This window comes from Labeo rohita, chromosome 21 (assembly GCF_022985175.1).
Source record: "Labeo rohita strain BAU-BD-2019 chromosome 21, IGBB_LRoh.1.0, whole genome shotgun sequence".
Taxonomy (NCBI): domain Eukaryota; kingdom Metazoa; phylum Chordata; class Actinopteri; order Cypriniformes; family Cyprinidae; genus Labeo; species Labeo rohita.
The window spans coordinates 20,927,266-20,940,890 of record NC_066889.1 but is presented as its reverse complement, the minus strand read 5'-3'; the positions used below and the strand labels follow the sequence as shown (position 1 = coordinate 20,940,890).

The 13,625-nt window shown below is 36.5% G+C and overlaps 1 protein-coding gene across 2 annotated transcripts; it reads left to right on the top strand.

The window, feature by feature from the left end:
- Nucleotides 1-6,827: 6,827 nt before the first annotated feature.
- Nucleotides 6,828-10,033, top strand: LOC127152923 (uncharacterized). Of its 2 annotated transcripts, XM_051093826.1 has the most exons (3): nucleotides 6,828-7,219; nucleotides 7,685-8,300; nucleotides 9,924-10,033. In XM_051093826.1, the coding sequence occupies exons 1-3, from the start codon at nucleotides 6,893-6,895 to the stop codon at nucleotides 9,980-9,982; spliced, it is 1,002 nt and encodes a 333-aa protein (XP_050949783.1). In that variant the 5' UTR covers nucleotides 6,828-6,892; the 3' UTR covers nucleotides 9,983-10,033. The 2 variants fall into 2 exon arrangements, with proteins under 2 accessions (XP_050949783.1, XP_050949782.1); XM_051093825.1 differs by lacking the exon at nucleotides 9,924-10,033 and having other exon boundaries at nucleotides 7,685-9,266.
- Nucleotides 10,034-13,625: the final 3,592 nt, after the last annotated feature.

The following is a 13,625-nucleotide window of genomic DNA, read 5'->3' as shown; positions in this document are numbered from 1 at the left end:
ATTCATTCTGTTCAAAAGTTTTCACCCCCCCCAGCTCTTAATGCATAGTTTTTCCTTCTGAAGCATCAGTGTTTGAACTTTCTGTAATAGTTTCATATGAGTCCCTCAGTTGTCCTCAGTATGAAAAGATGGAACTCAAAATCATACAGTCATTTTTGGAAAGGGTTCAAGTGCACAAAAATGCTTAAAAACTACAGAATTTGGGGACCTGAAGGACCTTTCTGAAGAACAGTAGGCAGTTGAACTGTTCAGGACAAACAAGGGAATGATAAACAACTATCACTAAACAAACAAACAAGCAAACAAACCAAAAAAAAAAAAAAAAAAAAAAAAGTGGATAATTCAGGTAACAACAGTCTTAAGAATCAAGCACATGTAAACTTTTGAACAGGGTCATTTTTATAAATTCATCTTTCATTTGTGGATTGTATGCAAACGTCTTTTATGTGAAATATTTTATTCAGGTCAGTACTAAATAAAAAATAATGGTAACACTTTACAATACGGGTGCAGAAATATGCATTAATTCATGCTTTACTAATGCAGAGATAATCATGAGTTATATGTTAACTCATGATTATCTCTGCATTAGTTAGAATTAAACCATTTATTAATAATTACTTAATCAGCAACAAATGAACATTCTACATGATTCATAGATTAAGTAATCAATAAATTGTTATTAGTTAAATGTGTCATAATCTATTAATTCCCTAATAACTTATTTTATTAACTAATAGTGTAAATTCATGTGTTAATTACCACAATGGGTTGAAGCCACGCATTTCATCTTCCAGTTTTCTGCTTTAATTCCTCATTAGCTAATGATCGGCAAAGATATCATTATGTTATGACTTTACTTGTTGAGGCACAGAGCTATTAACTAATTGTTAAGTAATATGTCATTGTGGTTATGGATTTAGAACTAGCTAGTTAGTCATGTGCCTCAACAAGTAAAGTCATAACATAATGATACATTTGCAAATCATTAGGTAATGATTAATTAAAGCAGACAACTAGAGGTTGAAATGCATGGCTCCAACTCACTGGGGCACATGACTAACTAACTAATTCTATATCCATAACCACAATGACATATTACTTAACAATTAGTTAATAGTTATGTGCCTCAACAAGTAAAGTCACAACATAATGATACATTTGCAAATCATTAACTAATGAGTATTTAAAGCAGACAGCTGGAAGCTGAAGTTCATAGCTTTGACCACTGTGGTAATTAACATATGAATTTACATCATTAGTTAATAAGATAAGTTATTAGGTAATTAATGCATTATGACAAATTTAACTAAAAACAATTTATTGATTACCTAATCTATGATTCATATAGAATGTTCATTAGCTGCTGCTGTAGTAATCATTAATAAATGGTTTAGCTCTTCATGAGTTATACATTAACTTGTGATTATCTGTGCATTAATTAAGCATGAATTAATGCATATTTGTGCACTCGTATTGTAAAGTGTTACCAAAATTACATGCATTTTGTATGACCTCCCTTATTTTGGATAAATAACTAACTTTTCGCAGTTTCTGCAAGGTGTATGTAAACTTCTGACCTCAACTGTACTTATAACATAGGCTTTCTTGCACAATGTGCAAATGAAAATATTACAATATTTTCTCTGACTTAAGTACTGAATAAATCACCCTGCGGTAAATGGCAAATAACACTACCACTTAAGTTCTAAATACAAAACACACTGCAAATGAGCTTTTTTGCTGTGTCATACAGACATAAGAGCACCACAAAGGCACTAGTGTTACTTTGTGATGAAGCGTGTCTTCATAAATTTTATGATGCCATGCTAGATGTTCTTTCACACAAGCTGTTGTGAGAGCAGATAGAATGCAAATACAACATGATACGTCTTTTAATGCCAGTACGAGTTGCCTTACTCAACCTTTATCTAAATGGCACGTTTCTCTATGCTTCTCTAAGGCTGGCATTATCGAGGAAATGACCTAAGGAATTTAAGATGGAGATGAGCGTAATTTACAAGTCATAATAAAAGTACAATGTCTTACACTCAGGGTGGCCTTAATGTGACAGTCACTTACTCACATTTGCATAAAATCAACCCACGTGAGGGAATGACAGTGTGCTTTCTTTATTCAAATACCAGTGGCCACTTACTTTTTGAATTAGAGAAATTATCATCTCAGATCACAAAATGTAGCCTCCCAGAATCATGTGGTGTATTTTCACGGTCACGTAATGCTTTTGAAAACACAAGATCTACATTGTTCAGATATATTTATTGACTCTGACATGGTTAATTAACCATTTCAAATGAATTTACAAAAGAGATATTAAACTTAATATTGAAATACAACAAAGAAGGATGATTATGTCACATAACAATGCATTAATAAACAGACACAGTGTGTCTAATTCATCATATATCATATATTAAAATTGAAGCTACATAAGGTAAAGGCATGCAGAGACGGATGTGCTTAACACAGATTTCCTTATCGTCCTCATCCTCGATGAACAGTGAAATATACTGGTTCTTCTCCCAAGGAAGCTCACAGTTTTCAGAAATCAGAATACGGTAGCTTGGGACTTCGGGTCGAAAGCAGAACTTCTTTACTGGAGAATTCGGCAGCAGGATGTCCGCCATGTCTTGCCCGTCATATTTAGCAATAAAGGCTTCAACGTCCAGCTTCTCTTGGGTTATAAAGGCTCGCACGTTCCTGCTGCTCCTATTCATCACATTCGTTTTAGCATTTTCATTGCCCATTGTCTGCAATCTTCCTAATGAAAGTGAATACAAAATGTGTAATGCAAACATAAAATATAACTGTGTCAGTGGTAGAGCTTAAGTAAGTGCAGCGTTAACCAAGACTTCAGAATTGAACAGAGAATGCCTTTTAAATTCAAAATCAATTCCTGGATTTGAATTGAGATGGAATAGTAATTCAAATTTAAATGTAAGGAAGTGGAATTCAAAATTATTCGAAATTCAAATAAATTTATATAACTGTCATTTTTAAGTACGCTGTCAAAACAAAACTTCTGTATTGAAAACACTTAAAAAACCTTTACACTTAAAGTAGTATAAGGTCTATAGATACTGTAGATGCTATAATAAACATTATATAAGACCTAAAAGTAAATGCTGATTCAGCAGTGGCTTTGGACTTGATGTTACGCAACCATCACTGTAAAGAGCGAACACAAGTATGTCATAGTAAGGACCCCATCTGAGACCACCGCTGATGAGGGTCTGACCTCCATCTGTGAGATAGATTGGCTTCCATTCTTTGACATCCTCCTGGCTGTAACCCAAGTGTACGCTTTGATTATTTCCATCGCTTTCTCTTTGTTATTTGTCCTCACACTACCCTTTTTCCTCTCTGTTCTTCTTATAAGTGATATTTAACTTTGATCACAAAGCAAAGGGTACCTTTGAAATGAAAGAATGTTCTTTCTTTTGTGCCTTGGTCACAAACCGAAAGATAACAATAGCCCTCTGATCAAATATGGCGCTCGTATGGTCAATATTAAAAGCTGTGCCTCTGAATCAAAATTTTTTCTGTTCAGGGTCAATGACACTTCAGATGTATTTTTCTATCAGCAAAAGTATGAAGAAAACACTTAAGGAGAGTAGAAATTATTGTGGTCTATAAATTTATGCTCCAAATTTAGCAGAATAACATCATTCCTACCTCCGCAGGTGCAGAGTTTCAGGTGCGCTTTGTATGCTGAGTTCAGGTCAGATATCAAGTGCGTCAGAGCTCTGGGAGACTTTGAATACTGAACGTCCGCACACATTTAATAATCACATGCAAATGTCAAAGCACACTTCATTCTGTCACATTCTCAGAAAGACCTTTCATTTCTGAAAGAAAAAAAGAGATAACGGTGCTATTAGACACTAAGCTTCCATTGAAAGTGTACCAGCACATTTTGACCTTTATCCTAAGTGACCTCAAGTGACATTCAATGTGTATGGATTTTATCCGTCAGTGCATTCTGTGGGAATCAAACCCTTGACCTTCTCATTATTAGTACTGTAGTTGAGACAGAGCATTACTGTAGAGTAATAATTTCTCTGTTTTACATTATTTTCTGTGGTAATCTAAGCAAGCCAGATATGCTGTCAATGGTGCTTTGTTTGTTTCATTAGTTTATAGATCAGTATGATCCAGAAAACACAACATTCCAAATTATAACTGGAATAAAGGTCATCCTGATTAGCCACAACATTAAAATCACCAGACCAGCAGAGGTGGAGCCTCTATGGATTGCATTTGTTGTTGAACAGACTTATCATCTATGGGATACGGTGGGATCCAGGATTTTGGAGGCCAAGGTAACACCATGAACTTTATCATGGTTCTCAAACCATTCCTGAACAGTTTCTGGTGTGCGGCAGAGTGGATTATTCTGTTGAAAGAAGCCATTGCCATCACAGAAAAATAGATCTTAGTGACTTTGACAAGAGCCAAAAAGTGATGGATGACTGGGTCAAAGCATCTCCAAAAAGGCAAGTAATGTATTATTATATGAATTTTTCAGAGATTTGAGTTATAGTAGGTCTTCTTTGTGACCACACATGTATCTATGAGCCTTGGGCTCATAACCTTAACACTGGTTGACCAGTTGGCTTTCCTTGCACCACTATTGGTAGGTTACAAACCACTGCATATTGGGAAAATATGACCCTAGACCCATCAGTATCTGGCCCTGTCAGAGTCTTTTGGATCTTTTTGTTTGTCCATTTTTCTTGCTTATAACACATCAAATACGAGAACTGAATTCAAACAATTCACTGAATTCAAAAACTGAATTCAAATCCAAGACTTGCTGCAAAATATATCCCACCTCCTGACTGGTGTCATTGCAACAATATAATCAATGTTGTTCACTTCACCAGCCAGTGGTTTTATTGTGGTAGGTTGTATATATAGATGCTCATGCCTTTCTTTCTTTAGGCGAAAAGAAAACATTTCAGGATTTTGCTCCATATAGTGGACTTTAATGGGAACCAACAAGTTAATGGTCCAAATTGCTGTTTCAATGCAGCTTCAAAGGGCTCTACATGATCCCAGCCGAGGAATAAGGGACTTATCTAGTGAAGCGATCAGTCATTTTCTATAAAAAATAAAAACTGATATACTTTTTTAACCACAAATGCTCATCTCGCACTAGCTCTACTTCACGCATTACACAGTCATGTTAGTACAATCACGTGTAACGTAGATGAAAGCACCGACCCAGTTTTTACAAATAAAATGTGCAAAGACAGTAAAATCTCCTTTACAAAAAAAGGTAAACCAATGATGTTGGAAGATTTTGAAGTTGGAGGAGAAAAAGAGATGGAGTTTTTTTTGCCTTTTTAAACTCAGGTACACAGACTAAGAGCTAACCACACATGACTTTCCCAACAATGTATATACGTAATGCTTGAAGACATCAGGGTTGCCAGGTTTTCACAATGAAACCTGCCCAGTTGCTACTCAAAACTAGCCCAATTGCATTTCAGTGGGGGTCCCCCGGTAAAAATTGCATTGCGGGGGGTAAAATATGTGGTTTTTTGGATGGGTTCCGCTGGTAAAATTCCAGGGGCTAAATATCACGTTATTTGGGTTGCTTCAACCCAAGAACATGAAAAACAACCCATGGAAAAATGGGTTAAAGTAGCTTAATTCTACAGGAAAACTGCAGACTTGGCAACACTGAAGACGTATAAGTGCATGACAGAAATAGAAAAAGACAAGCATTTGTGGTTAAAAAACTTTAAAATAACTGATCATTTGGATGGGAGTGTTTAGAGAACTTTGAAGATGCATTGAAACTTCAGTTTGAACCTTCAACCTGTTGATCCCCACTGAAGTCCACTACATGGAGAAAAATCCTGGAATGTTTTCCTCAAAAACATTCATTTTTTTTCAACTGATAGAAAGACATGAACATCTTGGATGATATGGGGGGTACAGTCAAACGCATAGCCTTTCAAAGTACACTCCATTTGATGCGGGCGGTAGGGCACTCTAGAAAGCTTCATCCATGTCCATATCTGTATCTTTAGTATCTGCCTCTTTAGTTATGTTCTGCTGTGAAATAAACGTCCCTGCAACACAAATTCAATGCGCATGTGCGACGTGCACATACAAAGTATGTGATTACAAAAATCGGGTACTATTCTAAAAAGTGTACTATTCTAATGATGAAATTCACGTCGCGCACTATACGCTGACCCTCACATATACGTAAAAAGTGAAGTATTTGAAGTATATGAAGTATATACTTTGGGTTTTAGAGTCTTCCTTTTTTACCCGACATCTGAGCCACTGAGAACGCAGTGGACTAGTTTTGTTTTTGACGGTAATGCACCACCAAATACACAAAAAACAGAAGAGAGGGCAGGGTGAGGAGCAGCTCATTATCATTTAAAGAGACACGCACCAAAAAGGGAGCGACCCAGCGCTGTTTTTGACAAGGTGAAAAGTTGTTGTTTTACATGATCATTGAGGAATTTGAACTAATTTAAGTATGTTGCAGACATTTCATGAAGAACCTAAAGAATCATACCAACTTGTGGAAAATGGGCGTCTGATGTCTCCTTTAAAACTGCGTTAACATTCTCTGCATTTACTCCATGAAAGAAAGCCAAACAGACATGGAACAACTTTAATTTTAAATTCTGAGTTAACTATTTCTTGACATCTACTACTACTACTACAAAAAAACACCCACTTTGAATAGTTAAGCTTTCGTTAATAAGTTTTAGGATGAGTAGTATCCTACGGCAGGACACAGTGTGTCCAGGACACAGTCATGTGTGTATGAAGAAGTCAAAGATAAGAGCTTGCCGCAAGAGCGCAACTGCTTCCACACAGCTGTTAAGAAAGAGCCACGATGAGGCTACACTGGCACCTCAGCTTCGCCTCAATGTGCCTGTATGTGTGGGGTGAAACATTTCAGACGGATCACCACATCGAAAAGTGGAACCACTGCGAAGGACACTTCTACAAGGCATGGACCCATCTTCAGCTGCTTATTAAAAAAGCGTCTGTGGACTACTGTTGCAGATGCCATGAAGAGAAATGCATTTCCATTGCTATTTTTCCAGCTTTAAAACATGTGCCAGTTTTTTGGGCATATAAAATAAGCCACAAAGGGGTGCCTGATTTGTCAGAGCACGAGCTGTTGAAGAATATCACAACTTGGTATATATCACCAATGGTAAGATCTCACGTTTTATCCTTTAATAATGTCTCTTGAATAATAAAACATAGCATAAGGTTTTGTCTGACTACACATTTGGAGTTATGTGTATCTGTGATGATATGATTAAAGTCAATTATTCACATTTATGACTTCACTTTTCTATAAACAGCTGAATAAAATATCTGTCATTTGACAGATTAAAGCATAATTCAACATTTAAAAAAATCCAATTTGCATATTTAAAGTGAAATTCAAAGCAGAATAAAGTTATCAAAATGAAACTTTCTATATCTTCGCTCACTAAATATTTAATAATGAATGAATTATTCATTTCATAATTAATACACTCTAGAATTATTTAAGCATTATCTTATTAAACACAAAGCTTAAAAAAAGGCTTGTTAGTCACGGCAGAATGTCTACTTTTTTTTTTTAACTCACACTTATTATTTCTGCCATTGTTCTTTTTGCTCCTGACAGGTTGTTGAGGATCTACTCAGAGGAAAGTTACATTCACTCCCACCTCAAGTGACCTCAAGACCCTCCCCGTCAACAACACATATTTTAAGTGGTGTGTTTCATCTCAATGCGAAATACATTCGCTGGATTACATATCACCACACAGATACAAAGGGGCTTACTTTTGAAGGAGCGCTTGTCCAAAAGAGTAAGGAGAAATGCAAGTGGAAATGGCTGACGGTGAAGCAACTGGTCGGGTTTCTTTCTGACATCTTTTTGACCAAACCCATGCAAACCCTCTTCGATTACCAAAACACGGGACCTTTAAACCTGAATGGCTTAGATGAAATTCCTGACATCGTTTCTGTAGGCAAAAAAATAGAGGACTACCTAGACACTGCAATGCCATGTGTGATAACAACAACAATGCAAATCAAAGAAGCAGAACGTGACTTTTCCAAAGTGACAACAAGCAGCAAACCCCCACTAACGTCAGATATGATTGCAGGCCTGTGCTCTGTGCTCATTCACCGTACTAGCACCGGTTTGAAGAGATGTCTTGAGAGGATGATATTGGACAAAGAAAACTACACCACCTCTTCACCTCTCTTGTATTTGTCTGGCAGCAACAAACCACGTAATGTCAGATCAGACCTTCAAAAACAAAGCTCTCAAAGTCAACTAAATGAAATCATTAATCACAGAAAATCCACCACACAAAAGCCACACAACCGTGAACTCAGTGCTGAGGAAAATTATCATTTTTACTATTTTAACGGCAAGATTAGACGTACAATGAACCATTTTGGATATGGAGTATGATAAATAACATGTATGAAACATCACAGAACATGATGATGGATAAAAAAAAGAAACGAAAGAAAGAAACGTGATTAAAAATATTCTTCCTCTGTTCAATTATGTATTTATATACAGTGTATATCCAATGGTTTATATAAAAGCCATTTGGTAATTTTTTTAATATTTTGCCTTGTTTATAAATTAATGTTATAAATCATCATTTACTGCCTTGTAAATAAATAAATTTAATATTGCTTAAAGGGAACCCTGGGTATTAAGACTTGTATGGCTTAATATAATATAAGTGATGTCTCTTACTGAAATATGTAGTAGAAAACCCATGAAAGATTTGTGTTATTTAAAAATCCAACTATACTATGGGGGTGCTTTTATTTCGGTAGCGTAAAATGGTTGAACTTGGTGAGCTACTGATGCTACCTGTTGCTATTTTCACCACAACACAACTCGAAATACACAACTCGGAAAATAAAATGCTGATACGATACCACATTGTGCGGCTCTTGGTTGTAATTTTCAGTCGAAGGGCAACAGGAGAAGCGATGTAAGTCTTCACTGCTTTCCTAGTGATAGGAAGAGGAGAAATGAACAGGAAGATGCCTGTGGATGAATAAAACTTCCTAAAGAAGTTTTTGTTCTTTTCACTTTAGCACTGATGCCTTTGAGGTTTTTAGTAGACCACAGCAAGTGAAAGCTTACAAACGGCAGAGACAAGAAACGCTAGACGCCATCCTGGCAGGATCTAAATATGCCGATGCTTGTCATGACGTCGCAGCCACTGAAGAAGTTTCTCAGCACAGATTTTACTCGATATCTGAGGATGTTTAGACTCCTTGTAAGGAAAATCAATGGTACAGCATTTGGTTTAAAACCTATGCTTATATCCATCCCAACGTGTAAACTCAATTCAGTACACTCAAAAAAAATGCTGGGTTATTTTTTAACCCAAATGCTGGGTTCAGCCCGATGGGTCATTTTATTGGGTTGTTTTTAATATTTTTACCCAGGTGCTGGGTAGTTGCTGGGTCATTTTTAACACTGGGTTATTTTTTTCTATACCCAACCTGTGGGTTGAGCCTGTCTCTGACAAAACAACCCAGCTGCTGAGTTACAGTCAGAGCGTGGGCTATTTGCATCCTCTACAAGAGAGAGCGATTCTTATCGTCGCCAATTTGGTGCGCTTTTTCAGTGAAATAAAAGTTTGTATACATTTTATTTCATTTATAAAGTCTTTACTGTGCCATAAACTGTATTATTTTATGCAGCGCAACATAAGGACGAGATGTCCGTCAGCTGCGTCAGCAGCGGTCACTTCGCACGATGGAAACACCTTTTGCCTTGCAAAAAATAAATTGATTTTATTCGATATAGTACTGAGTTTAATTTAATTTGATGTTAAAATACATTCTCTAATGTCAGTTGTCTGTTTGTTTTTGGGCAGGTTTTGGAGTAAGTCATGGCATCTTTCAGCTACGAGTGAAACGCAAGGCAGCTGTCTGAAGTTCGCAGTTACCCGGTGAACAGGTTACCCGGTTACAGAGTTGAATACACTTTTAAATGTTACATTTTTAAAGTCTAAAATGGTTTTTAAACTAGATTAAATGTATGTAATATTGTAAACTATGCTGTGTTCACCCAAATAAATTCAATTTGTCTTGTATTTTGTCCATGTATTCTTTGTCAATCTTTTAATTATTGCGGTTGCCTCTAGTAATTCTGTGTGTGTTTTTAGTAAGTTTAAGTCCATTTTAAGCCAGCAATATAATAATTTTAAACAACAGTTGACTTAAATAAAATAACCCAGCATGTTTGGTAAAAACATTTAACACCAACCAGCTGGGTCAAAATAACCCAGCATGTGTTCTGTCCAATATTCACCCAGCGCTGGGTTGGGTATGAGGTCATCATATCAGTATTTCACCAGTAGCTCACCTAATGCAACAATTTCACATCATTTAAAATAATGGCACCCCCCCATAGTCCAAAATATGTACAAATCGATGTGGACTTTTTAAATAACTTAAAATTTTCATGGGTTTTCCACTACATATTTCAGTAAGAGACATAATTTGTTATATTAATCCACAAGTCATTCAAGTTATTTTAATGAAAAAAGGGTTGCTGTTGCCATTTCATGTTGACCTTAACATTTAAGAATGATTAAAGATAACTTTAAGAATTACACAGCAGTAATATTGATAATTATGCTCCTTTTAGTTAGATTAATTTGGTTATGGTTGTGTGTCTCAGTAATTGTGTTGGGTTCTAGTTCTGTGCTTAGTTTGAATGACCTACAATAAATTTCCACATTAAAATAATGTGATGATATGAGGTAACATTATAGCCACCTGTTGCAGTGTGGTGATCGTCTTACGTCTTATCATATGTATATAGTAAAACCAAGAGACTCAGATAAAACAAGATAAGGGCATGGTGTGACCTTCCTGTCTAACGTCCTGAAGCAGCAAAAGAAATGTTGCTGGAGCCTATGGCGTGATGAGGTTATGGTGGTTCTCTTTGTCTCTCCTTACTGTAGTTCCTATGTATTTCCAACTGCAGAAAACATTCAGGACTCCATGTCAAGAAATACTATGCCAGGACTGGACTGTGCTTGAGTCTGTTCTTAGAAAACATGGCTACATGTGCAGATGCTTTATAGTAAAGTGTGTCTACATTGCAGAAGCGCGCAGAATCAATCATATGCCATGCACTTGGATGTACGGAGGACATCGTAAAGAAAAAATAAAGACTGCAGTTTTACCACCAAAGGTAAGCTATGATAAATGATAAATAGCAATTCAGCATAGTACTTATTAGAAAAGATTCAACTTTTAGCTGAAATACTGATTAAAAATTGTTGTATGCTTTATATGGTTTTGATGTATTATATTAGAAAAAAAATACATAAAATGCCAGTAATTACACACCATCTGTTAAAAGAACACTCCACTTTTTTTGAACATAGGCTCATTGTCCAACTTCCCTAAAGTTAAACAGTTGAGTTTACTGTTTTCGAATCCATTCAGCTGATCTCCGGGTCTGGCGGTAGCAAACTTGACTCTTCTGTAGTTACATCGTGTACTAAGACTGACGGAAAATAAAAGTTGCGATTTTCTAGGCTGATATGGCTAGGAACTATACTCTCATTCCAGCGTAATAATCAAGGAACTTTGCTGAAGTACCATGGGTGCAGCAGGCACAATGATATTACGCAGCGCCTGAAAGTGACCAGCACTAAGTTTGTGTAGATGCAGAGTTGCAGCTGCCAGAGTTGACTGCTGCGTAATATCATTGCGCCTGCTGCACAAATAGTACGGCAGCAAAGTTCCTTGATTATTACGCCAAAATGAGAGTATAGTTCCTAACCATATCAACCTAGAAAATCGCAACTTTTTATTTTTTGTCCGTCTTTGTACATGATGTAACTACAGAAGAGTCAAGTTTTAAATAGGAAAAATCTCTGACTTTGGTCATTTTTGAGCAAGATGCTAACGGTCTAATCGGATTCAATGATCTATGCTAAGCTATGCTAAAAGTGCTACCACAGACCCGGAGATCAGCTGAATGGATTCGAAAACGGTAAAACTCAACTGTTTAACTCTAGGGGAGTTGGAAAATGAGCCTACTTCTCTCTTAAAAGAGATTGAAATCAGTATTTGTTGTGTGTTTACACAAGGTTTTTTTCAGTGCTGCACTAATATCATTAAGAAAAAAAGACCCAAACTCTCACTGTATTTTCCTGACAGATAATTAGAAGTTTGCTAAGAAGGAAGATGCATTCATCTAAACAAGACATCAGTTCAAAAACATGTCTTATAATTGGTGTATTCCATGTTAAAAGAAAAACACTCTCAAAATTGCACAAGCAACTAAAGGAAAAATCCCTTTACTGCACTGCTGACCATCATTCTGGTCAAACCACAAATGGATTTCGAGGGGATGCTTTAGAAGAAAAAAAATCATGGAAACAGGTGTTAGATCTAGCTAAGATGCTAAGGAATACTTTCCCATCTGCCACACGGTTGAGAATATTTACTAATCAAAAGGGTTCAACCATCTGTCCCATACACCAGGCTACAAGATATTCACAACAGCACCAAGAAGCAGAAATGGAAATAATTGAGTTAGCGGAAAGTGCTATAAAATTTGCATCCAATTCTAGCAATAATGCTTTGGAAAAAATACTGCTGTTATTAGGAATGGGACTTTTCCAAATGACACCAAAGGATGGCATAGTTACATCAGAGGTTAAGTCTGATGCTAAGACGTTAGCTCAAAACAGCATCACGGCATCTGCTACCAACTCAATACGCAGAAAACGAGTTTCGCTGAAAACGTTTAGGCAAAGAAGAAACATATGGAAACCAGGCCCAACGACTGTCATAAGAGATGACGAATCTAAAGCAGGTGATGACATGATGACTTCAACCATGTCATTCAGTCAGATGGTTTTAAAACCACATAATGCAGAAGATAAAACAAAAGAATCAAGCGTGACAGAGAGCTCAGAGACAAAAAGCACTAAAGATCTTCTGTTGATTACAGGACATCTTGAAATGAATACAAGTGAATTAGAAAAACCAGCCACCTCCAGAAAATATGCAAATACTGTCACACTTACAAAACAACAGATGGGAATTACAACAGTGCTGACTGAAACAGACTGTACAACAGAACCGGAGAGGACATCAGCAGAAAATGAAGGAAGTGAGAAGAAAATATCTTCAGGGAGCAAGGAAATCAGGCCAACAGCGGAAGCTGTTAAGGAAACCACAAAAGATGGTCAAAAACACCAGACTACCTTCAGTGGAATTAAATTAATGATGGCAAAAGCAACATCAGAAAAAGATATAAAACACAAGGGTGAGAAAGAATATGCTGAGCTAAGAGAGGACTGGACACCAACAGAGAAGCTAATCTTGGTTACAGGTCAACCTGACATTTTAATGACAAAAGAACCACAGACAAATAAACCAGTGTCACCAACCACATCCAGAGGGGAAAAACATACTGCTATGCTAATAGAAAAAGAGACTGGAATGACAACAGAGCTTCCTGAAACTGAATGTACATCAGAAAATAAGTTACAAACACCTGAAGAAAAAACACCTGTGGAGAGAACAGATACCACATATGAAGAAAG

Bases quoted from the DNA above. Each gene is read 5' to 3' on its own strand.
- LOC127152923 (XM_051093825.1), top strand. From the start codon at position 6,893: ATGAGGCTACACTGGCACCTCAGCTTCGCCTCAATGTGCCTGTATGTG. The intron at 7,220-7,684 runs GTAAGATCTCAC...TGCTCCTGACAG, and splicing joins CTTGGTATATATCACCAATG to GTTGTTGAGGATCTACTCAG.